The sequence below is a fragment of the Tachysurus fulvidraco genome, chromosome 11 (assembly GCF_022655615.1).
Source record: "Tachysurus fulvidraco isolate hzauxx_2018 chromosome 11, HZAU_PFXX_2.0, whole genome shotgun sequence".
Taxonomy (NCBI): Eukaryota; Metazoa; Chordata; class Actinopteri; order Siluriformes; family Bagridae; genus Tachysurus; species Tachysurus fulvidraco.
The window spans coordinates 13,095,716-13,122,785 of record NC_062528.1 but is presented as its reverse complement, the minus strand read 5'-3'; the positions used below and the strand labels follow the sequence as shown (position 1 = coordinate 13,122,785).

The following is a 27,070-nucleotide window of genomic DNA, read 5'->3' as shown; positions in this document are numbered from 1 at the left end:
CATCATGACAAATCCACTATGGTCATGCTAAGAAGAAGGGGTACTGTCTCCAAACTGTGTCCCAATTTTTGGCAAAATGACTGTTTACTTTGGACCAACACTACCATTAGCGACAGACTGCAGAAAATGTTTTCTGTGTACACATTCCCTCTTGTAAAAAAAAAAAAAAAAAAGGATCTCACCCCTTTTAGTTTCTTTATATATTTTCTTCTGGCCAGATGAGAACAAGGTCACTAGACAGATAGCGCTGTTGAGCAGACTGTCTAAAGCCAACAGCAAAGTTCTCCTTGAATAAGCCCAAGGCCTACAAAGCACCAATAGATCACCTTCCACTCATCTGCCCACACACACAACACAAGTCAAACACACATTGCTAGGTTGTCATTCTAAGTAAATGTTGTCATATATGTCCATGTTAATACTAAAACTGTATTTAATTTAATAACACATTGCAAACGAGGCCAACATTATGAAAATGACTATTTTTGAGGGCACATTTAGAAATAGGTGCAATATTTTTTAATTTACGGCTGCTCTCTTGAAACTAAACCGTTGGTTTGTCATGGAGAGCCTATATGTTTAGTCTACATCCAACTACCATCCATGTTTACAAATGGAGGAACTGATTTATGAGCTGTTTTTCATAACCTTTCCAGAACAACTCTGTCCACCTTAAGCTCATGGAGCTTTTTGCATTTTGTCATTTTTTTTATACATTTGTAGTCAGTACCTTTTATGTAGCTACTGATTTAAATGTATATAATCCTGACACAGGCCTATTGTATATATAAAATAAATGTCTTTATAATGTGAGTCTCGATTTTAGTTTAATAGTCATACAAGCAATGCGATTTGTGTTGAGAAAGGTATCACTGCACAAACAGCACAGATTTATATCCAACATTCAACTTTATAACTAGAATCATTCTGCATTACATAAAAAAGGGAAAACATTCCCTGTACACATCATTATCCCTTTAACAAGAGGTGTTACAGTATGTTCATGGATACCCTTTTTTATTTTCCCTCTCTTTGTGCTTTGGAACTTTGATGCTCTGCTCTGGTCATACTATCACCAAGGAGACGGGCTGAGGCGTTGTCATAGTATTTCCATAGCAACTCCTCTAGCTTGTTGAAGGCCAATGATCCATTATTCCCATAGAGTGGGTGAGTGGGTGGAGATGGGGGAAGGCAGAGGAAGCACTGGGCCTCAGGGAAAGGTCTCACTTGTTCTGTTAATACAGTATATTGATTTAGTTTTTTAGTTTTTTTATTTTAAATATCTCACTGTAGTACTGTGCATTTGTGTTTCATCCAAATGAATCCACCATTACTTAATTTACATGAAGGTAACAAAAATACAGTTAGAGAGAGAGAGATTAATATTGTTCAATAGTGAAATGTACATCATTTATGATGCATATGTAAGACCATATTTTTTTATACTAGGGAAGGTGGACACTTATCTTGCTCAGTGAGCATGGTTTGGGGCTGTTTGTTTTGCTCAGTAGACTCAGTAATCACTGTGAGCTTTTTGTGCCGATTAATAAATTGCTGGTGGAACAAATGTCTCTTTGCGAGTCAGGAGTAAAGTAAAAAAAAAAAAAAAAACACCACACATTTCCATTCTGTCAGTAATTCAGGTGTATTGGATTTGAGAGATTCATTACTGACAAGCTTCAAACACTTAAACGAGACTAAGATGTACAGCAGATCATACATGGTAGTCTCTCGTTTCTTTCTTGCCATCACTTTGAAGATTACAATTCAGTTTATAATCAAGAGAGAATTTTTAGCCCACACTAAATTCTGGTTGGTTGTGCTGTACAGGGAGAAGTGGTTGTGTAACCTGAAGTACAATTGTTTTGTGTGTGCGCTAGATGCAGGAACATCAACATTGCCATCTAGTGGTCAAATACAAGTAGTGCTGGTTTAATATCTAAGAAAAAATATATAGGAAAAAAGTTGCCACCCCTTAAGAGTAACATCTAGTAAAATCTAAAAACATATTTAGATAATCTGTTAATCTGTTAGAGCAAATAAATTGCAACGTTTTGCATTACATTATTTACACAAAAATATAAATAATGTAGTTCCAAGAAGTTTAGTTCACAGAACTAAAGTACTGTTCTCAGAGGTCAAAAGCATTTTATAATATATTTATAAGAACGTATCGTTATACATCAAATGATTTCTAAATTCTGCTTTAAAAAACACTAAAATATTTAACTAAATATTCTATTTAAATTTAAGTGTCTGGAATTAAAATAAATAAACCACATAGTTTCAGGAAAACTGAAAACTCGGCTATAGTGAACAGTTATGTTAGGGGTGAGATTAGTGGTAGCTCAGTGTTTAGGGTGTTTGACTACTGATCAGAAGGTCACAGGTTTAAATCCCAGGTCCACCAAGCTGCATTTGCTGGGCCCATGAACAAGGCCCTTAACTCTTAATTGCTCAGTTGTATAAATTGAAATAAAAATATAAGTCACTCTGGATAAGGGAGTCTGCTGTAAATGTAATTTTACATCAATAATGTAATGATTGCATTAATATAAATCTCATTCACCCCTTCTCCCTAAATATGTGTCTTTAATTGTTGAAAAAATTGTTAAGGAGTTACAAAGAATTTTTATAGTTTGTTCAGGCAATTTTAAATTATATACAATTATGGAACATATTATTATAACTTACAGTATGAAACACTAAAGTAAATGCATAGAATAATATAATAGTTTTTTTTATATAATATTTAAAGCTAGGTCTAACTATAAGTAAACAGTAAATATAAACAAAATAGGTTTAAGAAATACACTCATCAAAATCTTTTAAAAAATTTTACAAATTTTTTTACAGTTCCAAAATAACTGCAAAAATACAGGAATTTATATTCATGCTGAAGCAGACTAAATGTAAAAAAACGGCAATTGAAATTATTTTATACTTTTAGTAGTTTATCAAATAGTTTATATATTTATTTACAGTTATACTCTCAGTAAACTATCATACAAGTTTATAACCACAGCTATAATTGCTTCTAGGCTAATCTCTCTAGGCTTCAGTGAATGGCCGTGGCAGGATTATTGGCATCTTGTTGGCACCACGCTCATGCCAGCACACGTCAAACAGTGGGTAGACCTTCCCCTGCAGCTCAGCCTGATAGGAATAAATGAATCCAAGCTCATCTGGACTGTCCGCGTTATAAAAGGTCAGCTCTCCTCTGTCATAGTCCAGGAAAACCCCCAAGCGTTGTGGCTGACTCATGAGGGGCAAAGAGACACGATGAGTGGTGAAGGCCTCATACAGCCGACCCTCCTTTAGCCCAATCAGCCACACTCCTCCCTCAGGGCTCTTGGGAAGCTTACTCTTACGGCAAGTAGTCCCTTTGATTAACCCCAGCCTCCATTTTGGTTTCTCTCCCACCTGGACCTCCCAGTAGTGCTTGCCTGATGAAAAGCCACGGTTGGCCAGCACACAGTAGCTGTAGCTGAAACGCTCAGGATTGTTGGGCAGGCGGTTGACGAGGACTCCACACTTCACCGTGGTGAGGTCTTCAGTGAGGTGCAGCATCGGGTGAGCTGTGAGAGGGTCAAAATTCAGCAATTCGGGAGCTGTTAAAAAAAAGGGGGGGTTAGAAAGGTTGACATTTTACATTTATAAATTTAGCAGATGCTCAAAGAGCAACATACAGATGTGTACTTAAGTCTCACTGCCATATCAATCCTGGGCAACCAGCCAGTCATGAGGCTATACATTAAATCATTGCCTATTCAGTTTACAGACTTCAACTGCTTTGGTGATCATGTGCCCACTGTAGCTCGTTCTTGGCTGTCAGGAGAGGAACCCAGTGTGTACTGCTGTTGTAGCCAATCCACTAACGGTTTGAAGTGTTGCATGTTCTGAGATGCTATTATGGTTTACACTGGTTGTTTTTAACTGGTCAACCTGGCCATAGTTTTATGATCTCTCTCATTAAACTCCACAATAATGCTAGTCACTGATTGTTTTTTAAATTATTCTTCGAAAACACTAGAAACTGTTGTGTGTGTAAATCGCAGGATATTTTGCTGCTGCCACTTGATTGGCCGATTACATTATCACATCACTTAGGAGAGTGTTCTTATTAAACTGGTCAGTAAGTGTATATTGTGTTAGAGTTTTCATATGCAGAGTTCAAACATCTATAATTATATCATAAATATGATTATCAATGTGCATAATAAATATTAGGATTTAATCATGCTGATTTTCATCAATAACCGAATCTACTCTTAACCTGGTAAAACTCTCCTGTGTAATCTCTTCCATACAGTCATTTTGATATCACTGTGATTAAAGCCTGGCTTAAAGCTGATGGAGCTGTAGGTCCTCTCGTTCTTCTGTTCTCTCTGCTGGCTCTCTCGAAACCTGAAACATCACAGAACATTTTGAGTGCTGAGCATAGCAACAATATTTATGTGATATCTTCAGAAAAGCCAGAATAAAATATATATGCAATCCAGTTTTTGTTTAATGATTAGAACCTAGTCTTTCAAATTCAGTGAAATTACAGATTAAAATTATTAAAACACACGCACACGCACACGCACACACGCACACGCACACACACACACACACACACACACACACACACACACACACACACACACACAGAGAGAGAGAGAGAGAGAGAGAGAGAGAGAGAGAGAGAGAGAGAGAGAGAGAGAGAGAGAGAGAGAGAGAGAGAGAGAGAGAGAGATCCAAATAAGAAGTGTTGCTTACCTTGGGGCTATAGAGCCATATTTCTAAAAAGAAAAAAGTTATAAATACAAGTTGTTCTAAGACCAGATTTGTCTTTTTGAGTTATTCGAAGGCAGATAGTTTAGCAAGAAAATGCATTAATAAAACTTTTTTTTAAACAAAGTTGTTTCAGGAAATGATGTTTGTTAGTCTTAAACATTACATATTTTCTAATGGATAAAATGTCACATTAAACTTAAATATAAAATTGATAAAATTGATAAAAAATAAATTGACAAGATTAACTTTACCATAGTTACCTTTCAAAATCAAAAGTTATTTGTTTATTTAATTATTTTTGCAAAATAAATGATTAGGATTTGTTTTGTTTTATCACTTCAGTAATATAATGTGTTGTGCAGGAGACATACCTCAGCAATATTAACTCCTAAACAACCACTTCACATTTCCTCTGTCTGATAAATAATGTTGCAACACTGTAGAGTTCAGCCTGATTTAGTTCATTGTGTAAAGAAACTTGACTGTAAGGGTATCTACATTTTAAAGCTTACATAGATTATATGCAGTATAGCATAATACTACATGAATAGACTAAAAATGCTTTGAACAGGATAAGATTTCCACTATTCATGATATTGATATTGATGATATATAACAGTGATATGTTACATTTTTTTGTCATTGTTTTAGCCTGTATGCACTCACAGTGATAAAGTCCAGATGGTTCTCGTTGCTCAGGGCTTCTAGTGTGCCTTCAGCCTCCTGGAACTTAGCCAGCAGCTGACTCATGTGATCAGCCTGGGTCTGGATTGAGGAGATGAGAGTCGAGGCGGTGTTCTCTACCTTCTGCATGAAGCTGGCCTCCTCGAGTTCCACCCAGTGTCGCAGCTCCCCAAACTCCTTCCGCACCACCCACTTCAGCACGTCCGACTCATTCTACTCATACACACACGAGAAATTTTTTTTTCCACAATTGTCGGACTGTATGTTTATAAGCACACCCTCCAGTGTCACCCAAATGAGGATGAGGTTCCCCTTTGAGTCTGGTTGCTCTCAAGGTTTCTTAGTTTTACCATCCAAGAGAGTTCTTCCTCTCCACAGTCGCCTCAGTCACCTCAGACTTGCTCATTGGGGATAAATACAAACACATTTAAACATGTCTAATATTAATCTTTAATTTTTGTATTATATTAATTTTTATATAAACCTTTTGTTATATGTTTATGTTCTGTAAAGCTACTTTGAGACAATGTCCATTGTTAAAAGCATTATACAGTACAAATAAGTTTGAATTTGAATTTTACAGTCATAGTAATCATCTGTTTTGAAATGACATGCCATTGTAAAATCAAGGCTTAAACCTAACCCTGACCTAATGGAGTTAACTCACTGTAATGCGAGACTTATTGTAGGCCATTTTACAAATCTGCTCCTCCAGTTTCCTCTTCTGTGTCTGAAAGTTAGTCAGCAGACAGGAAATGTCCTCCTGAGGAAAGAAGAAAACCACAATGCTCCAATGCACTTTACTGTAGGCTTACTATCATTAATTTTATTTTTATTCTCATGTGGATGAAAATACCAGGGACATTCTTATTCCATTGTTTGTGTACAGTGGTGTTTTTTGATGCAGACTGATTATAAGAGGAAATTCAACTGTATCATTAAAAATCCAATTACAGCAGAAACAATGAATCCTCACTCCGTTTACTGAAGTCCGTTTCTTATTATTTCCCAGCACACAAGCAACAAATACTGTATGTAAGTGCTTTTTAAAGACAAGTGTGAAGCTCTTTATAGGTTTATTGTTAATATTTAACTAAAGAGATATTAGGTGTTTTAGGATTCAGAGGTGGATTTTGATCATCACAAATAAAAATAGTTTTATTAATTTTTATTATACTTATCATCATACTTTTCACCATCCCCTGAACAGCTTGTGGATCCTCAAAGTTGTAATATTTAAAAAAAAAAAAGTTCTTGAGGGTTCTGGAAATATTTTTTTCTAAATAATTTTCCTGTTGATTTACATTTGCACTTACATTCTGTCTGTTTCATCTATAATATAGAGGTGTATGTGTCTCATGCAGAAACAGTGGAGAGTTTTGCACATTTTTGTGACATCCTCTTGCCTCATACATTTGTGATTTTTGCTAAACATCTGGGAATTTCTGTATAACTTAATGATAACTCTATTAAAAATTAATATAATATTTTACCTTCATTCGGCTGTAGACGCTGCTGATCGGCGTGACCTTGTGTGCTTTGTGGCTTCCGATGCTGCCACACAGTCCACAGATCAGTGTCTGATCTTCCTCACAGTACAGACTCAGGGGATTATGGTGTTGGTTGCATGTCTCTGGAGGGCCTTGACCTGGTTCACTGATCTCCCGCAGGGCATCCACAATGCGAGCCAGTGAAACATTAGGTGGAGGGCTGTCCCCATCCACTGCACAGCGACACACAGGACACTGGAGCTGCCCCAGAGGATCCATGCCCATAGAGCGCACACAACCACGGCAGTACGAGTGGCCGCACTGCAGCATAAGCGGCTCAGAGAAGACCTCCAGACACACAGGGCAACGCAGCTGCTCCTCTAGAGACTCTAGACTGCAGCGTCTGGCCATCTGACACAGATACGTCCTTAAACGTCCTTATTTACCAAGGGTTTAAAAGAGATCAAATTTAGAATATGTTCTAGTTCAGCACGACTGTGTTGACAGCTGTGTTTTTAAGCTTTTCAGTCTGGTTGTTGGTCTTCCTCAAAGTGGTTACAGGAACTAGGAACCTTTCTGTATATGGTATGATGTTTTAAGCTAAAAAGCCTTTCAGATAAGAGCTGCTTTCACCTTGCTTTTACAAAGCCTCAGCTAAAGGTTCTAGCACTATTCAGGGTCGGGTCTATCATAACAATGCTAAATAATACTTGAAACTCATAACTTCATGTCAACATGGGTCACCTTCAGTGATTGTAACTATCAGCCACTGATTGCACAGGAGCGTAAGCTCCTGACTCTGCAATAACATTGCTGTTATCAGAGGAAAGTGTGATTACATTACTAAAAGCAAATTACAAGTAAAATGGAATTTCAAACACTTCAGAAGATAAAACATTTCCCCAATCCTTGTTTCTGCCATCACAACACTGAATGTGAATAAAAACATTACATTTCCTCCCAACATTTACTCAGATATAGAGTGTGGATGTTATTTTACTTCATTAGCATTTTGGGTTTCACCTCCTAGTGAGCACAAGGTTATTCACAATAAACTAGGAAACCTACAAATACAGAAATCATCATCAAGAACTTAATACAGGACATCAAAAAATGCTTTGGAATTTTGTAAAATGCTTTTGGAAGTGTTTCACACACACTGAAGCTGAGCTCACATTCTGCCATATAAAAGAAACATCTACAGTAATGTTGTTTACTACATTTTAAGTAGTATATCTAATTACAGACAGAAACTGCCTTCCTAGTCCTGTTACTGAAAATAAGGAATTATATGAAAATAGTTTCCACATTGTGAAACACCACACAAATCAGTCTATAGGGGGCAGTATTTAATATCTTCTAAACACTTGGCTAAAAAACTGCATGACTTTTGCCAGATGCATTTTAGGAGTGTCAAGATGGGTAGCATGGCAGTCTCAGCTTCAGTGTCCTTGTTTCAATCCTTAGCCCATGTCAAGGTGTCCAATTTTTCTCCCTCCAAACAAAAATGTGCAAGTAAATGAACTGGCTACTCTGAATGCATGTTCTCTGATGGACAATTCTTCCCAGAAGGATCTGGACCTGTCACAACCATGTCCAGGACACACAGTTACTGAAGATGAAGGAATGAATAGATAGAGTACAATATACTAAATTAACAAGGATTATTTACATTTCACAATATAAAACACCATGAAGCTGTGTTATAGCATGAATACATTATCTCTAATTATTGGTTGGAAATTGTCTATATATTTTATTAAGCCTGAATTGGTTTTGAAAAATGAGACTTTTCTTTTGAAAGAAACAATGACAATCATGGTATTGGAATTTTTTTTTGTTGAGCAAACATTTTGTGAGTGAGTTGGGCTGCTTTGGTCATGCAGACCTGCCAACCCTGAAATTAGTTTTCTGATGACACCTATGATCAAAACACAAAACACTTTAAGGAACGAATGACTTGCAAACGCAACTGTGTCCATGTTTAAAATCTCCTTTATTTTAAGTTGTTTCCAAACAGATCTTAAGGCATCTGCACAAAGTACAGTTTCTGCAGAGGTTTTAAAAAATCACTTTCCTCGGATGGTAGTGATGGATTGGAAAAAGACTTGTGTGTGTCCCACCCCACCTTAATAACCTTTTCATTTCTCCAAAATCTTAAATTACAATTCATATTACATATATAGTATCATAACCTTGATTTCTTACAGCAGTCAGACATAGTGTGTGATGATACAGGAAAAAAAAAAGTGTCTTTAAAATCCATTAAATATGTACATATAGACTTCACATTATGGCACTCGCATACACATATGCATACATATCTCACTCACACACACACAAACACACACACAGCAGGCTGCACAGCACTATAAGAGGGAATAGACATACAACTCTATGCTCTGACACGTCTATTTACAGGTCCCTGCTTCCTGCACGATGTCACTAGCTTTGTGTGTTCCAGAGATGGGGTTGAAGGAGGCTGAATGTGCACTTACTTTTATTAAATTTTCCAGTGAAGGGGTTGGTGTGTAGAAGGGACGAATTGTTAATTGAAATCTAAATATATATATATTTATATATACACACACACACATACACTACACACATTACTATATGAGCAGCCCATTGCCCTGTTATGAACCTACCTTCAAAGTACAGTACAGATAAATGCCAAGCACCCTCAAGATGTCAAGAGGCAGTGTGACATGGGAGGAGCGAGGGGCTACCTCATGCAAGTGTGTGTGTAAGGAGAACAGGTTGTAAGACTGGGATGCGAGTGATGGACATCGTGCAGCTCCGGTGAGCAACCCAGTCTACTTGGTCACTGTGATGCGGAAGGTGATTCTACCCAGGAACTTGTCACGTTCATCATTGTTGCGCAGGTTGGAGCCCTCCACTTTACACTCGATGGTCAGTTGTGTGTTATAGTCTTGCTCAGTTAGCTGCAGCTTCACTGCCACCAGTGGCTGCACATATTTAGCCTGCAAAAGAAATATGTCTGCCTTCATCTAAGCAAGTCATACACAGCATTGCACTAATCAAGGCTCACCAGTGATGTGCAACTGGTAAAGACGAACAGGACTGTAAACTAGCTCTAGTCTATCTCTTTTAGGCAGATCCTCCAGTTTCCTGATACAGTTAGCACACTGTGCTCAGTAAGAGCTTCCGCTCAACTTTGTAATACTTTCATTGCAAAACTTTAAAAATCAGTTAGTTTTTTTCCTGAACACTGCATTTACTGCCAACTTAACAGGAGTCCTCATAGTATTGGGGTGAACATTTCTCTAATTTCCTTCAGAATTAAACTGTCTTTGAATTTTTGGGCTATAGAGCATATGGATGAGGAAATTATTTGACCAGAAAATAATAAAATGAAAATTTAGATTTATGTACTTTTACTTGAGAGTGGAAAAGAAACTCTGTTGTAGTATGGAATGAAGACCAGAATTACAACTATTACTCATATTAGCATCACCATACAGTGTAGCTGATTCTGACATCTTTTATTCTGTTATAATACTCACATGTAATTTCTTGCCATAGTAGGGGAAATACATCTTGTCAATGTTGCCCTCAGTTGGGAAATACTGCATCTGCAGAGGAGTTTCTCTCTGAAACAGAAAGAGGATGAAGGGTGAGGTTGTGCCATTATTCTTTACTGAGAATGGCACTCGATGTGTCCTGTGCTGTTGCCTATAGCAACAGGCTCTTCTCACCCAGCTAGCTGAACTGGATGATGGCCAGGTGACACTTAACAATATGTTACTATTCTTGACATACAGTCAGGAACACACAATATTTATCCCACCCCCAGACAAGCACAGTCTCTCATTCATGTTCAGTACAGCAAGGCAAATACACAGTCCAGCTTCAGTACATACCACCTCTCATGTTACAAAGCACACGCATTCCTCTGACATATGCACTACTTATTTGCATGTCCAGATAATACCTGATGTGTTTTCCTCCGAAAACACTTCATATCCAACTGCTTAACACTGAACAAAATGATGGAATCGCACAAATTCAACAGTAACAGGGTTCCTGTAGCTTTCACAAAATCGTTTAAAACCTATTATTGTTTTTCTGAGCTAAGAAAGATTAGAGAGGAACAAACCTCTCTATTGCATAAAAGAGATGAAACAAAATGACTCCTTATGCCATTTTACTTTCCTGCACTGCTCAAATCTTTCGCTATGATTATTAAGCATCAGTTGTTTTCTCTAAAAGAGATCCAAAAACTAGATCAAAATGCAAATAATGCTAGACAGAGATTTTAACCAAGACTGGAGGGTTCCAATTAAATTCTGATAAATATATAGCTGATTTAAAATAGCTGAAGTCTATCAGGTCTTTTCAACAATTCTCTCATCTGATAGAGCTTAGAAATAGGCAGTCAATTTAAAAGTATTTGACCGTCTCTGGTACAGCTGTATGCGCTACATTTCTTCCTCTTCAGAATATTAAAATATATTCCCCTAAAAGTAAATGGCGTAGAATAAACAGTAAGAACCTTTCACATAAAATGTTTCTGCCATTTTGGTGCGTCACATGTAAATGCCAGTAATCCGTGTTAATTGAGGTGTTTCCATCATCTTGTAAATGATTATGATAAGCAGTTATACAGGTTAGCAGTAGTAAGTGTGCAGCTCGTCACATGCCTCAATGTGGCTGTTAAATGGGACTCGCATACAAAGGGTTATTCTTAATTAGGTCATGACATGATCATGTGTAATAGGTGGATCATGTGTAAGGGTCATATCTTAAAAATATATTGATGGATATATCAGATACACAGAAATATGAATTTACACACATCTGTCTGTGGAATATAAAAGCAGAATGATTCAAATTAGACTGTTTAAATTAGATGAATTAGGTTAGATAAAAGTTACTTGCTAGGTTACTTGCTTTAAACCAGGTCCAGTATGAATAAAGCTTCTAAGAGTAAACTGTGGTTCAAGAATTCACAAAATCTGAGTTCTTTAGAACTGTCTAGTCATCTTCTGAAATTTTCTCTGTTAAAACTCTTGTGCTTCACATGCAGCCTAATTCTTATACATATCCACGGGCTCTCACTACAATTTACTGTGCGGTCGTAAATGTCCCGTTTCATGCTTATGCATTTACTCTTCAGATTTACAGTAGGACTAACACCACTAAAAGTTATTTTGAATAAAAGTTGCTTTAGAACATGTTTACCAGACATGTAAGGAGTGATTATTAGAAAATTTATACATAGCAGTCCGGCTCTCATTTTCTTAAAACTGATCCACATTTGTACTAAATCCTTCCTTAAACTGCGAACGAACAGTCTCTCACATCTGTCTCACCAACACAACAAATGAAACATAAGAACCAAAACTGAATTATAACCAAATATATAAACTGCAATATGTTCTATCGTGTGTGTATTTACTACTTCAATTTTTCTCACTAGGGTAACTAAAGTATAGCTTTGGAGATGAAATGGATCGTCACTGGAAGATGCGTCCTGCCTACTGCAAATCCTTCATTCTGTTAGTCTGTCAGGTCAAGCAACACAATCCACTCCTTTATAGATTAATGTAATCTCTAATGGAAGCACAAAGGCGTTGAAGGCTTTACTGCAACCTGCAGGAAAACAAGCTCTGTTAGAAGGTGAAATCAGGGGAGCAGTATGAGCAGAGCCTGTTTCCTAAAACGAAACAGAGCACTATTCCTGTTGTCCGTATATACCTTCAAAGGTTACTACCGTTTGCAATCAAGTAAACAAGGGGAAGGGTGTTCAAAGCTAGGGAGGACATTACAGTAGGCATGTATGGTGACTAGCCAGTTTCCCCCAGCTAAAACTATATAAAGTTCAACTGCTTATCAAAACTTTGTGACTTTAATATTAAATGTATTCAAACTTCCACCATCATTTAGGTACAGTCAGTACAAAACTTAAGAGCTACAAGACTACAGTAGCTGATCTATGTGAACCCTGTTATATAGCTATAAACAAGATAATCTCAAGTAGTAATTTCCTCTTACCTGGTTTGTTTAATTAGCAAAATGTATTTAACTGACCAAATGAATTCTGCTAGCTGACTGCTTAGGGAGTTACAGAGCTGGAAAATGTTCCAGCTTAGAATGAGATGCAACAAGCCTGAGAATTTCTTCCACTTCCTTTAGCTGGGGGTTTGAAGGTATACAGTACACTGTGTCTTGCATGAGGGAATAATAAAAGTGGCAGACACAAGCAGTAGAGGACAGGAGCCGAAAAAGAAGCAGCAATGTTATGAAAAAGGGTCAGAACAAGGTCCCTGGTGACAGCAGGGAGGTTGGGCCTCAATTCTTACCACTTAAGTGAACTGCCAAGGCAGCATGGAGAGAGACCATATACAAACACATGATTGAAAAACAAAATGAACACACACTCATACATTCATTATAATGAACAAATTTTTTTTTTTACTAAAAACAAACATGCCTCACAAACATGGTTGATTATAATTTGCATATACCGTACACATGCAGGAAGGAGGTGCATTTTACCTTGGCCGTGCAGTTGACATATGGCTTTCCTTGGGGCCTCAGACCTATAACCTACACAATACAACCAAAAAAACACAAGAAAAAAAATCTGTAGTTTGATCCAAAAATCGATCCAATAAAATTGTGTGAGTGGTGAAAGACTACAACTGGGAACCAGAAAATCTTAACAGGAAGCCCTGGCCAGAGTGCAGTGTCAGCCCATATACCCTGATGCCAAGCCTAGCGTGCATAACCTTCTAATCAGTAAATCAGAACCATAAAATCTGAGCCACAACTCAAGAGACAGCCCTATGGACAATTGACAAACATTGTCTTTGGTTCTAGTTGCTAAGATGAGAATGTTTTAGATTAGGTATTTCTTCATTAATATACAGGACTGAAAAGGTTTGCCTAAATGAGCAGCAAATTCTTCTTTTTTAATCTAAAAGTGTGTGTTTTGTGGACTTACCCGATTCAACTTGATTAACACGCAGGGTTGTCCATCGCTATATCCAAAGTTTGTATCAGCCAGACCAGAACACTGACGCAGTTGACTGCGCTTGAACTGGCATACCTGTTTCTCTTCTGGACCCTCCTGCACAAAATAGTCACCTTCTGGGCATTGAACATTCTGCTCCTGCAGCGTATCGTTATAATCTATATGGGGAGAGAAAGTATAATTTATTTATATATTAAATCAATACACATTGCTATTCAACAATACATAGGTTTTTGTTTTGAATTCAGTATCATTTGCCCAGGGATATTCAAAAACAAATAGCCTGTGTTGCACTGCACCGCTAATTATCCACTGCCTTGTGGCTAACTCCAAAAAAAGACAGATCTAGGAGCATGGCCTGAAAAAAAAAAACATGTTGTGTCAGCCAGCTTTAAGATGCATCTCTAGCAGTTTCCTCAAGTTGTAGAAAGGTACAAGATATCTTGTGTTCTCCTTGCTCTGTGAACTCACAGCACATAGCCGAGACAGTGCTGCTGAGGTGTGCACCCAATACCATTTTGAAGTGCCAATAACAAGTATCTTATCCTGTATATCTTTTTATAGATAGCATGGTGGTGATGGAAGCAGCTTTGAATGTGCCAAGAGCACTGAGTCAGACAGGCAACAGTCACTGGCAGCTGGAACTGAATGGCAGCTGTCTTCAACAGACTCCTGTGCAACAGAGCAGCTCTATTTAGGGACCACACTTGCCCACCCCATTAAGACAGGGGCCATGAAAAGGAGGTCTAAAAACTGCCTCCTTAAAACCATCACCTCAAAAGAAAACCGACCCAGTAAAGACATTGTTTCTTTTGCTGTGAGGAATTCTTTATTTCTGAAACAGGAAGGGACTTTCATTCAGTTACAGGTTTGGAGAGCCTGCGTACTAGGTCAGTGGGTACAAAAAGCAAAGAAAAATGGCCTGGATTATTTATACTCTTGTATGATGAAAACATTCATGTTGAACCACAATACGCCATAGGAAATGCAATCTATTTCTGATCTAGTAACTGTTCCATTACACCAGTAAAATGAGAAGCAGACAAAATAGTGGCGGCTTGTTGCAACCACTTTAACCACCATATCTTTCTTAAATTTCAATTTTGAAAATGGATCCATCAGTTAAAATGGCTGCATTTCAATGACAAGGCCATCAGCCACCATGTTTCATCTCCCATTTCTTGTGTACAAAAACATTGAATATTGTCATTTAAGCTGAATTCGTTGTTCCATCAACTTAATGTTTAATGTGCAATGCTGCTACAGGTCCACAACAGACTGAACAGCTATCTCAGAACTCCCAGATGATTTCCAGCAGTCTCTTGTTGTGCCACTTATGACAACTAGGTTAAAGTACTAATTAATCCCCAGGCAATTTAGGATAGTATCTTAATCATTATAAACACTCTTAGCATAGACTTTATCCGGTAACTACTGGTATTCCTATCAATTATCTCTAGTATTATTATTAATTATGTATGCAAGTACTGTTTTTTCATACAAGAACTTTTGTGAATGAGATTGCTTTATTTAGTGCTTTACATAAATTTACAAACTTTAGACTACACAAAATGTAAAACTTAACATATTATGAAGGAAAAAAAACACAAAACACATTTCCTATTTCTAGCCAGTGATGTACATGAAACATCAAATGACAGGTATTTCTAAATAGATGTCCCACTTAAACTGTTGAATTACTACAAGCCGTTGTGTTCCTTCTGCATGCTCATTGAGTTCTCCTGCAGTTCTAAGCATTTTACAAAAGGAGGCACTACTCACCCAGGAGGAAGGTCTCCAGCTCCTGGACATACTTGCTGTACTGCTGCGAGTTAGAGCGGTTTACTACCATGTCCAGATACTTGGGTCTGATCATCAGACCTGTCAATACAACAGCAGGACAAGTTAATATAATTTATGTAGTAAATACCTTCATATTATTCAGTTTATTTCACGGATAAACATTTCACTTTCAGGGATCCTCAAAGACCAGTAATGTTTATAAATTAGCATCAGATGCCATTGATGCTAGTAGAAACATTTTCGATTTTCTTAGGCTTGAATCAATACATTGAACAAATTCAGGGTTTTCCAACGATACATCAATATAACCACAGATCTGAAAAATTCTCACCAGTCATTGTGTCAATTCTAATAAGCGGTAATTGGTTTCATAAAATGATAAAATTAATAGCACTGCAAATAGCATCAAATTCAGAAAAGTATTCAGAATCATACAAGATCTCACAAATAATTAATTGCTCAGACTGTAGAACTGGTGAATTAAGACAAAAAGTAAATAACGTTAAAACAAACAATTCCTGCTAACTGAGAATTCTTATATAAGGGCATCTATATACATGTTTGTTCATCGGCTACTAAGGTGTTATGGAAAAAAAAAGAAAGAGCGCTACCTATTGTGCCACTCTGAGTCTCCGATATTGCAACAAAGAATATTAGTTTGCTTACTTGCTAGTCTGTCCTAAATTGGTATGTAAAACAAAACACTTTGTACACCAGTTCTACAGTCTGAACACTTAAACGTACGATATCACTTTGCCATATACAGTAACATTACCATATGGGATTATGAGCATAAATTTCTTTTCTCTGAAACCCAAACTGGCAGTTACATGCTCAGAGAGTAATCCAAAGTGCATTACCATTACAATTTATGATACGAGAGAACAAGAAGAGGATGTCTAAAGTGACCACCGAGTCTTTGATTGCTATTGGTTTTATATCAGAAGGATGTCAAATGGCTACTGTCTAATGGACAGCATACAAACAGATGACTCAGCAGGCTTTTCCAAAAGAAAGTTCACAATCCTGTAAGGCAAGTGTAGTTTTGTGCATAATTAAAATTTTACAATTCCTGTTTGTTATGTTTACTTGAGAAAAGGTTGAAGGTGATACAGTACCTGGGTTGGCGACTCGATCTCTGTACTTGGGCATGGAATCATCCAGTGTTTGCAGCATCACCCACATGGTGAGAGAGAACATCCCAGCAAGGAAGCCATAAAAGACCAAATAGAAGAGGAAGATGAGAGCTGAGAAGAAGAAAAAAAAAAGAGAGAAAGAGGCAGAACTTTACTATTTCGCAGGTTTTGGGACAGTAAAGAACGCCTATACAGTTTGTATACAGATGCTCTTTGGTGTTGGCAATTAATTTTGGATTAGACTTTGGAGGTCCAAACCACCTTTTAGCCCAACTTCATTTTTCTTGTCATATAATCCTTGATAGAGACAATACAGATGACTATGTGAAACCTTGCATATGACTGTGTATAGCAGCGGTGTCCAATCTTATCTGGAAAGGGTCGGTATGGTGCAGGTTTTCATTCCAACCAAGCAGAAGCCACACCAGAGTCTACTAAAAGCCAAAAACAACCGATTAAACAGGTGGAATCAGGTGTGGCTTCTGCTTGGTTGGAATGAAAACCTGCACCCACACCGGCCCTTTGTGGATAAGTTTGGGCACCCTTGGTGTATAGGAAACCGTGTTCTATCCATATACTTACAGAATTACTGAGATGTACTCTTATAACTAAATACTACACACCACAAAGCAAAACTTCATTTTGGTTCAGAAGCATCTCAACCAGAGGTGTATTTTAAAAAACTGGCCTTCAGACACTGCTAGACACTTAATTTCTATTCCATAACTATTTGAAAGTAATATACATGTTATAGTAATAAAATTGGGAACCAATGGAAAATGCAATGACCTTTGCAAAATAGATATATTTTAGAACGTTCTATAAGGTGCTTGATAGAGTTGAAATTTAATGCATTTTTTAATATTGGCTGAAGCAAAGCACATAAAATAGGGTTACTTGGGAGAGAAAAACACTGAGGGCTGAGAGAGAGACACTAAAGTTACTTATAGATACATATCTGAAGTAGTTTGTTGCTACTATAAATAGCATCTAAGGGAGGAGAGTTAAGTGAAGGCACAGCAGTGGCCTGGAGAAAGGAGACAACATTCAGACACAGTACTACGTACTTCATTCACTGAGTGTTCAAGCGTACATTTTTCAGATGTTCTAGAGATATCAATAAGACCTCCTAAAAGGGCACACGTGCTATCCAGGCATCTGTTAAAGCATGCACGTTTAGCTGTTTAGCAGCTCAGTAGGTTTCGAATAAGATTGTGTGTAGTGGGACACTGCAGAGGAAGGAGGTTGATATTTCTAATAATAAGCACTTAATGACAGTCACTGGTAGATAAATTGGCCAGTGGATGCTTGAAGTTGTTCAAAATGTCAAGTGGCAACAAAAATGGTCTAACACTCGAAAATACAGCATTAACATCACAATAAACTTTTCTGAAGTCATCAGCTGTTATAATATTCATAACTACAATCTTACTCATTGTTATAAATAAGTGATTGCATGTTAAGATCTATTTTTGTACCAACCTTTTTATGATCTCTTTTAAAAAGGGCCCCTACTAAATTGTCAGCAAACAATAAAAATATTGCAATTCAATGTATTATAATGTATATGCTATTTTTGTCATACTGTTCAACATTACTGTCGGGATCTGTTGGAAAATGCCAGATCAATGAATTTTACAGCAAATATTAGTTTATTCATCTGAACACAATCAAGTCAAAATAGTCCAATTATGGCATTGTTGCAAATGACAAGTCATAATGTGACTGTGGCTCCTGAGATGTTTTGAGAGTGACCTTTTTAATGTAGAAGCTAGTACCCAGCAGAAATAAAAAGGCAGTGTTTTTATTGCATGAGAAATTAAATGGCAGTGTGTCTGCATCTGTAGGTGTCATATTATGTTGGTCTTCCTCCAGTTGGCTGACACTTGCCTGCCCTTTAATCATTTTAATGAGTGTACACATTTTAAAATCATGCGGCAGTTTGCAGTCAGGCAACCAACTATGTTTACTTCTGGTTTGTAAAACTACCGTCCAAAACATGGAAAATCTTTGTGCAGGATATTTACTGTACATCTCAAATATGGCAATAAAATGACAGGTGACAACATTAAATCCAACTGGGGACCACTGACCTTTTAACATTTACATTTTCTGCATGTAGCAGAGACCATAATGCAAATCAACTTGCAGAATTGGTTTAGTTGTTTCTATTGAAAAAAATGTTAGTACAAATAAGTCATTATCTAAGAATACCATCAAGCTAAAACGCTGTAAAAGAGGATTCTAATCCTAATTCACAGATCTAGGGTTACATTTTATTGGAATTACTAAAAGCTTTGTGTCAATTTTTATTATTTAAATCTTTTTTAAGCATATTACACATTTAAAAAAAAATTCATAGTAATGGACAGTTATGAAGTAGTTGATATTAAAAATACAATATTCTTTTATTGACTCGATAGAAAACAAGAATAGATACATCGAAAACAAGTGTCTAAGTGTCTAGAAAGTGTCCGAGACAAACAACATTCAGAATTAACCAACAGCAAAGAAAATGAATGGAATTTCAGGCTGTTCAATTAAACAGTAGACCACAGTTAAATCCATTTAAAAAGTTTATAATGTTTATTACTTTTATTATCTAAAGATGCTAAAAGTTATATAGGAATCATTCCAGTTTGCAACTTTGTGTGTCTGTCAAAGATCAAAAGGATTTACAAATCAGTCGCACTTCCCTCCACTCGGGTGTCTATAAAAGATCTCTCAAAGTGAAATAGTGAAAATCCATCCAAAACCCATCATAGAGTTTGCTCATCACTTGTTTTCTGCTCTTAGCTGTTGATGGAGTTTGTCTCCCTCATTCAATTGTAACCGAATCTCAATACTTCTCCTAGTGACTCACTAACACGGATAAAAATATCAGTCAGCAGGAAGCCGGGGGCTGTGGGATGGACCCCAACATGCTGAGGTTTGGGAGAGTAGCACAGCAGAACAACAAAGCCTGCAGTCCGTGGGTGGAATTTTTGTAGGTCAAAATGGTTCGGTATGGCATCTATGGCTTGAAGACACTTGCTTATAGACATGTAATGCAAAAACAATGTGATAAACAGATACCAACTGAAAGCCTTTTAACATTTAGTGTAACCTCTGCCCCAGACAAAAATGTCTGTACATGTCAAATAACAGCCCATTAGGCTGTAAAGCCTGCTTAGTGTTTGCCCTGTTCCCACTCATTACTCATTACAGGCTCTCTGTTATGAGCCTGTTAAGACCAATTATACACACTATTGCCTGAAAATGTTTTGAAGAACTTGGATATAACCACCAACCACATGAGCCAATCAACAATGGTGTGGCCAAAACCAGTTTCCATCAATTCTGGACATTTTTCTTTGTAATTTTTCTGATCCAAAAATGTTTTGTATTTAAAAACTGTAATGAAATCCAGGACCTGTCTGCAACATATCAAATATTTCATAATTCAGAATACAGTTCATTATACAGCTTCAATAATTCTCAGTAACATCACTGGAGGACCAACACTATTACAATGAGATTTCCGTTTCAGATGTCAACATTTGGAAGCATTGAATGATTGCATATATGTTTTGTAAGACATATATAAATATTAAAATACATCATATAAAGTCCATAACATGGATAATCTGTCAATATATGTTAATATAAATATGAATATGTAGACTTATCCAGAGGTTCTGGACTGCATGGTTGGATTGGGATATTCAATCTAAATACTAAAACATCTAAAAGTTGTTTTTGTTGTGTCTGGCTACATTGCAACATTGCTTAAAAAGAGACTTTAAAAAAAAAAAAAAAAGATCTAGAACCCTAGTCTCTGTTGGTGGACAAGACAGATCCATGCTAACAGCCTAAATGATACACAGCACATTCTACTGTATTCTGTGATTTTCCTGACCAGAAACCAAAAAGACTCACTCTTGTGAATCTTGTGAATTAATAAAATCAAAGTTACTCGAGAATAACCACAAAGAGGACAAACATGCATCTTTCACATCCTGTATTATTTCCTCTTCACTGAATTAGCTTTTCCAGCAGGCAAATTGTATTCACATTTGGTCTGCTTTATTTGAAAAAGCAAAAATACAAAAACGCTATGGCTAAACCAAGGATGTTCCCAACTCTGGTCCAGTATGATAGCCTAGATTGAGACAAGTTGAGTTGAGTAAATTACAGCAGTACACCTCATGTCACTAACTAATCATGTTATAATATTCAGATTGAGAGGATGGGTTAGAAATAAAATACTATAACCTACCAAATAAAGCAGAAGCAAATGAGATTAGCATGCGTGTGCAATCCCTTCAAAGGGTTCTACATGTCTGAAACCCCCACACTTTTGTCTTTTCACTTGCTTTACTTTACACACATGAGACCTTTAAGTGTGTTTTGCATAGCTTTGTGTGCTTTAGAGACCTGAGCTGGCCTTGTTGTCATTGTAAATGCAGGTAAGCCAAGTCTCACATTCAGGCTTCCCTCAGAGTTTTAGTGATTCAATTCTATTATGTTCAGAACATTGTCTCAATAGCCTTTATAAACTACCAACTGTGGGCAAGGCAACAAAACCCAACCCAGTTTTAGAGTGAGGTTAAGAAGACCATCTCAATTAAATTACTAAACACATTTGAGTATACCAGTACTAATTCAAACTTTACTATAAAGTGGTTATGTACGGGAGAGATAAAACAGGCATGAACAACTTGTGGTGGGAGTGAAACTGGGAACGATCGGTCCGTGCTGCTGAGAGAAGGATGAGAAACCAGCCATGATGGGCTGGGGCAGCATTCCAAATTCATTCACAACGGCTCCGAAACATACTTACCCAATTACAGCAGACAAACTCTCGTCATCAGTTGGTTCAGGCCGTCATGGAAAAAAATCATGATATTTCATTGTGGTTAAGTGTTTAAATAACAATTTAAATTAATCAGCAACCATTCGTGATGGGAAAATTACTGTTTGTTATAAATGTGGAAAAAACAGACATGCTGTCCAAAAATGCAATTTGACATCTTCACACGCACACACACACGGTCCAATTGTCCACTCAAACTTTAATTCAAACCTGCTTGAGCACTTCAGTGTGTTCCCACATTTTCAGTTTAATCTATTATGTTGGAAAGCTTAGGGTTTGCTGTGAACTATATTCACATGAGCTTAAATAACTGATACAAGAGCTATGCAGTGTGAGTGAAACTGTATCATAATCTTCGAACCTGCTTGAGTGTCAGTAAGCACATGGACAAATGCTACGACCTTCACAGCCTGAGCCCAGAAGATACATGGACATGTGGAGAAGCTCTATTCAATCAAACAGAGATTAAAAAAAAAATCTATTGTATGCTTGCTTATTGGTCAATAGACACAAAAGATTATAATCAATCTATACTCCATTCCTTGTAGCTCATATTCATCTAATCAAATTAGGAAGTGCATGACGAGTGCGTCAGAATCGTCTTGTTTGACCCTTTGACCATGTGTGGAATGGCTCAAATACTGCATAACTCACAATATCTTAATACTCACTGGAGTTTACCCAGCTTGAAAATGTTTACACTCTACTTTTAAGCCCAGATGAGAAACAGTACATAAGCTTAAGGTTTAAAACACACACACAGCCTGAATCCGTCTGTTGTACTGTCTAAGATACAGACTAGACAACATGTCTTTTCCTTTCATGCACACAATGAATGCATAAGTGTTTCTGGGCCATTTAAGTTTAGATTTTTGCTACAGTTAGTTACTAATTTCCAATAGATTCCACTGTTTTAGTTTATTCATTTGTCACAGCAAACGATCAGTTAGAATTGGTAGACTAACATGAAGATAACCCAATAATGGAATATATAAAGCAAGATAAAGGCTAAAATTATAATCATACTTATTTTGTCCAATATTTAGATTACCATCATTTTATTACTGACCAATTTGGAAAAAAACATTTCATTATGTTCATTACAATTAGCCTATTATATACTACAGCTGTGAAATACAAAGATATAGTATGGATGAGGATAAATGGGGTTATAATACCCTCATTGTGGGCATCATCAGAATATATATATTATATATATTATATAATAGTATATATAGCTTTTTTTTTTTTAAGTTAAAAGATCTGGAAACAGCTAATGGGGTTTTAAATTTAGCTTTAAAATTGAGACAAAATTGTACAAAAAATAGAAAATGCAACACCACTAATTTATTGACAGCTTGTCAGTAACATGTACATATAGTTATGAAAAAAATAAAATAAACAAATATGATGCAATTGTAACTTTCAGGTCCATTATCCGTTTTGTGCGTGAACAGATTTAGAGGAAGAAAACAGTTGAATCTAGCACTCATTCTTAAGTTCCATACATTTATGCATTAAACAGAAAACACTACACCTGAAAGTTTTCACGGTTTTGGGAGTAATTACCTGTCCACATACACTCTACAAAAGCTTTCTACTGAAACACAGACTGGAAAATAATTATAGCACGCTTTGATTGATTATATAATCAGTTAAAATGTAAGTAACTGTAAATCTCATCTTTTAAAATCTAATAAGGTTAACCGAATGAAGTTTTGCTAAGATTGCAGTTAGTTTCACAGTTGATTGCACCTAATTAAAAGAGGAAGCAAACTAAAAATTTATATTTTAAAAAATTTAAGTATAATTTTGTTGTTCTGTGATCAGCGTTGTTTTACTTCACCTTATTAAATTTATGGCTCAATGTGTCCAGTGATTCTAAACTGTAACATGGGCTAATTCACTGGGAAATAGAAGTGCTCAGGGTGAAGAGCCAAGATTACAAGAAGGAAAGACGTAGCCATTAACTCAAATCCAAGCCTTTTATCCCTTCAATACTCATCACTCTCGTCATCTCTCCAGGGAGAGCAGTGAGGGTCTGGGATAAAAGCTATGCAGGCATTACAGTTTTTCCATTACTCTATCATGAACGTGACATACCAAGATCTGTGCTGCCATCACTGCAGGGAATACACACAGACAGAATAAATAGATCTTTCCTACATCCCACTTTAGCTGCTACTTAGTCATCATTCTGACTGGTCAGTCAAGGATATATAGAGTATATACTGTACAGAGGCCACAGAAGAGCATTAACAGGGCAAGAGGCATTAAGCATTAACAATGATATGTTAAAAGTTAAACAGGACAATAATTGTTAGTCTAAAAGGATCGTTTAATGAAACTAATACAGACATCAGACATTTGAATTACAAAAATTATACTGCCTTTAGATTATTTATTTAGAAAATGGCTGCCTTTGTGGATCATAAAGAAAAGAAATAACTGCAGGAAATCAATTGTCCAAAGAGGTTATTAGAATAATAACTCAAGATAAAAATTAAGAATTTATTTTTTACAGTAGAACAGTAAATTCTATTTTTTGTGACACAAATCATAAGTGTAATCATTTTCCACCACAAATGTCCATCCACATAATGTTGTTTTGTAGTGGGATTTTTCATTTTCTACTTCAAGTGAACAAAAACGATTCAAGACTAGGCAATCAAAATGTTCACCAATACAGACTAGTGGTTGTAGTCCACAGAATGTTCTTGTCTGCTCCAGACCCAAACAAATATTTCCAGTCTGATTGGGTCATGTTTCATAATTCACGGTCACAGATTTGACCTACTTGATACAGGAGAAAGGTACATTTTCTAGTCAGGTAAACAACACCTAAGCATCAAAATAAATCTATTTGCAAGAATGAAGGCTTCTCATTTAGAGAGAATAAAAAAGCCAATACATTACTAATAATGAAAATATTAAATATATTATATCCAGAATTCCATAGGCATGCTAAAGCTAGAATTAAGAGTCATAGTTTTACATTTATGCAAGGTAAACAAATATTGCCACCGCTGTCTTTTTTCAGAAAAAGGCGAGGAAATTGGATATGAGCAACTGTTGAATCTGCAAGGAACTCAAAATCAGAATGAATAAATGAAGATCAGATTTAGTACAAAAGTTAGGGAGAAGATGGCAGCAGAGCAGAGCTTGGAGAGCATCAGAATGGAAGACGCCCATGATGTGATGACATCTGTGCACTACAGCTATCCGGATGTCAGGTATTACATCCTCTAACAGATACCTTGAAATATATAAATATGTTCTTATACATTACTTTAGAATTAAACCTCAACCTTCCACATACTGATCTAAAAAAAAAAAGCCTCAAGGCTTTACAAAAAAAGGCATACTGTCCTTACTGGCTTACTGCGGTTATTCTCTGCTTAATTATTGTATATAAACACTATTTAATGTAATGCATATAATACATATTTGGGTATTTGTCAGGGCCTTTTTACTCTGTACACTAATCCGCATCTAATCATTGGCCTCTAGCAGCATGGAGGAAATCAGTTTGACCTTGAAACCAAAGGGAGGGATGAAGCACTGAGGGAGGGCAGAGAGAGAGAGAACGAGAGAAATTGAGAGAAAGAGAGACGGAGGGAGAAAGAGAAGGAGAGAGAGAGAGAAATTGAGAGAAAGAAAGAGAGAGAGAGACAGAGAGAGAGAGAATGAATATCAGGGAACTCATGTATGCAGCAAGGGAAAAGCCATCGTTAGTAATATGGGGTAAACTACAGAGCTGTCGTTAGTAATATGGGGTAAACTACAGAGCTGTCGTTAGTAATATGGGGTAAACTACAGAGCTGTCGTTAGTAATATGGGGTAAACTACAGAGCTGTCGTTAGTAATACGGGGTAAACTACAGAGCTGTCGTTAGTAATACGGGGTAAACTACAGAGCTGTCGTTAGTAATACGGGGTAAACTACAGAGCTGTCGATGCTCAAGCACAAGCTTAGAATTTTTATTTTATGAAAACAGAAAATGTAAACCGGCAGCTGGCATTTCATTTATAGCTTGTAACTAGGCAACAGGGAGTAATTTAAGAAACTGGACCCAACCCCCATCTTGTAGAATGTACTACGAAACAGCAACGTGTTACACTTATAAACCCAGACACACAATCTGTAGCTTTGCTAACGTTAGAGAGACATCACGACCTCAGACACTCAGCATGTCGTGCGGCGTGAATTCAACTCGAAGATTTGACAAAAGATTCCGGCGGAATTTTCCTCTCCTTGCAGAGCAACACGGCAAAAGCTCATTTGCATAATTATGCACGTAATGTGCTGCGTCATTGCGTCACAGCCGAGCGAGAACGTGGAGCGCGCGCGCTACCGCAGTCGGTAATTTGAACGGCAATTTATTTCTCCTGCGATCTTATGATGAAGGTGACGTCAGTAAACTTAATCTGCGCACCGTCTCGGCTCTGAGAAAGCGCTAAACATAGCACAGGTCGCCCCTTACCACAGCATCAAACATGCGCTTTAATGCGCATTGGAGTCCACAAAGTGACTATCACCAAAAAAACATCACGCGCGACATTTACACAAAAAAAAAACACCATTAATGAATCATCTGGTGCTCAAATCATGTGTACTCAAAGGCCACATTACAAACAAACAATCTGCTAAAATGTTATCATAAAAAAACATCCAATTATAGGGGACCCTATTATGAAAGGCATTGCAGGGGTGTGTGCGCGCATGTGTGTGTGTGTGTAAAGCGTGCCATTTTATTTCATCAGTCGTCAAAGCAGCATTGTAGAATCTGACATCACACCCTAGTAGGCAGGTTTTCTTACCCCAACTGCTTGCAGTGCGCCCCAGAAATTCCCCCGTGCGCGGATTGTAGATAAAATCTTTCCAGCTCGATTCCTTTCCTTCTGGTTTCTCCTCCTTATTTGCCATGGTGAGGTGAAGACGGCTTGAATTGCAGGAAACAGGGAAAGCAAACGCGTGTGAGAGAGAGAGAGAGCAGGGATGCCCCTTCCGAGTGGAGAGGAAATGAATGAGGTTTGTGTGCGGTGCGTCTCCACGAGCGCGGCGCTGTCAGAAGCTGCGCATGCGCAGTACGGCACCACAAATTCCAAGGCAATCACAGAGACCCTTGTATAAGAACCAACAGTTAGGTTTCACCAGTTTGTTTAGCGCTAGGAATCTCGTTAGGGGCGAAAACATCACACATTATAACACTACAATCGTGTAGTGTTCTATGGTTGTTGTCACTGCGTAATATTTGCTAAAAAAATCAAAAATCCTATAAGCCCCGCCCTCAAGAACACACTTGTGTGAACGTGATTAACTG

At 37.2% G+C, this 27,070-nt stretch overlaps 2 protein-coding genes across 2 annotated transcripts; both read right to left on the bottom strand.

The window, feature by feature from the left end:
• Window positions 1–2,810: 2,810 nt before the first annotated feature.
• Window positions 2,811–8,213, bottom strand: LOC113643736 (E3 ubiquitin-protein ligase TRIM50). The gene is made up of 6 exons (XM_027148158.2): window positions 6,957–8,213; window positions 6,131–6,226; window positions 5,446–5,676; window positions 4,762–4,784; window positions 4,277–4,407; window positions 2,811–3,611 (listed from the first exon to the last, which is right to left on the bottom strand). Exons 1-6 carry the CDS (start codon window positions 7,362–7,364, stop codon window positions 3,052–3,054), a joined length of 1,449 nt encoding a protein of 482 aa, XP_027003959.1. The 5' UTR covers window positions 7,365–8,213; the 3' UTR covers window positions 2,811–3,051.
• A 717-nt stretch (window positions 8,214–8,930) lies between these two features.
• Window positions 8,931–26,976, bottom strand: atp1b3b (ATPase Na+/K+ transporting subunit beta 3b). Its single transcript, XM_027148157.2, has 7 exons — window positions 26,568–26,976; window positions 16,875–17,003; window positions 15,736–15,834; window positions 13,924–14,111; window positions 13,476–13,526; window positions 10,481–10,567; window positions 8,931–9,937 (listed from the first exon to the last, which is right to left on the bottom strand). Exons 1-7 carry the CDS (start codon window positions 26,671–26,673, stop codon window positions 9,770–9,772), a joined length of 828 nt encoding a protein of 275 aa, XP_027003958.1. The 5' UTR covers window positions 26,674–26,976; the 3' UTR covers window positions 8,931–9,769.
• Window positions 26,977–27,070: the final 94 nt, after the last annotated feature.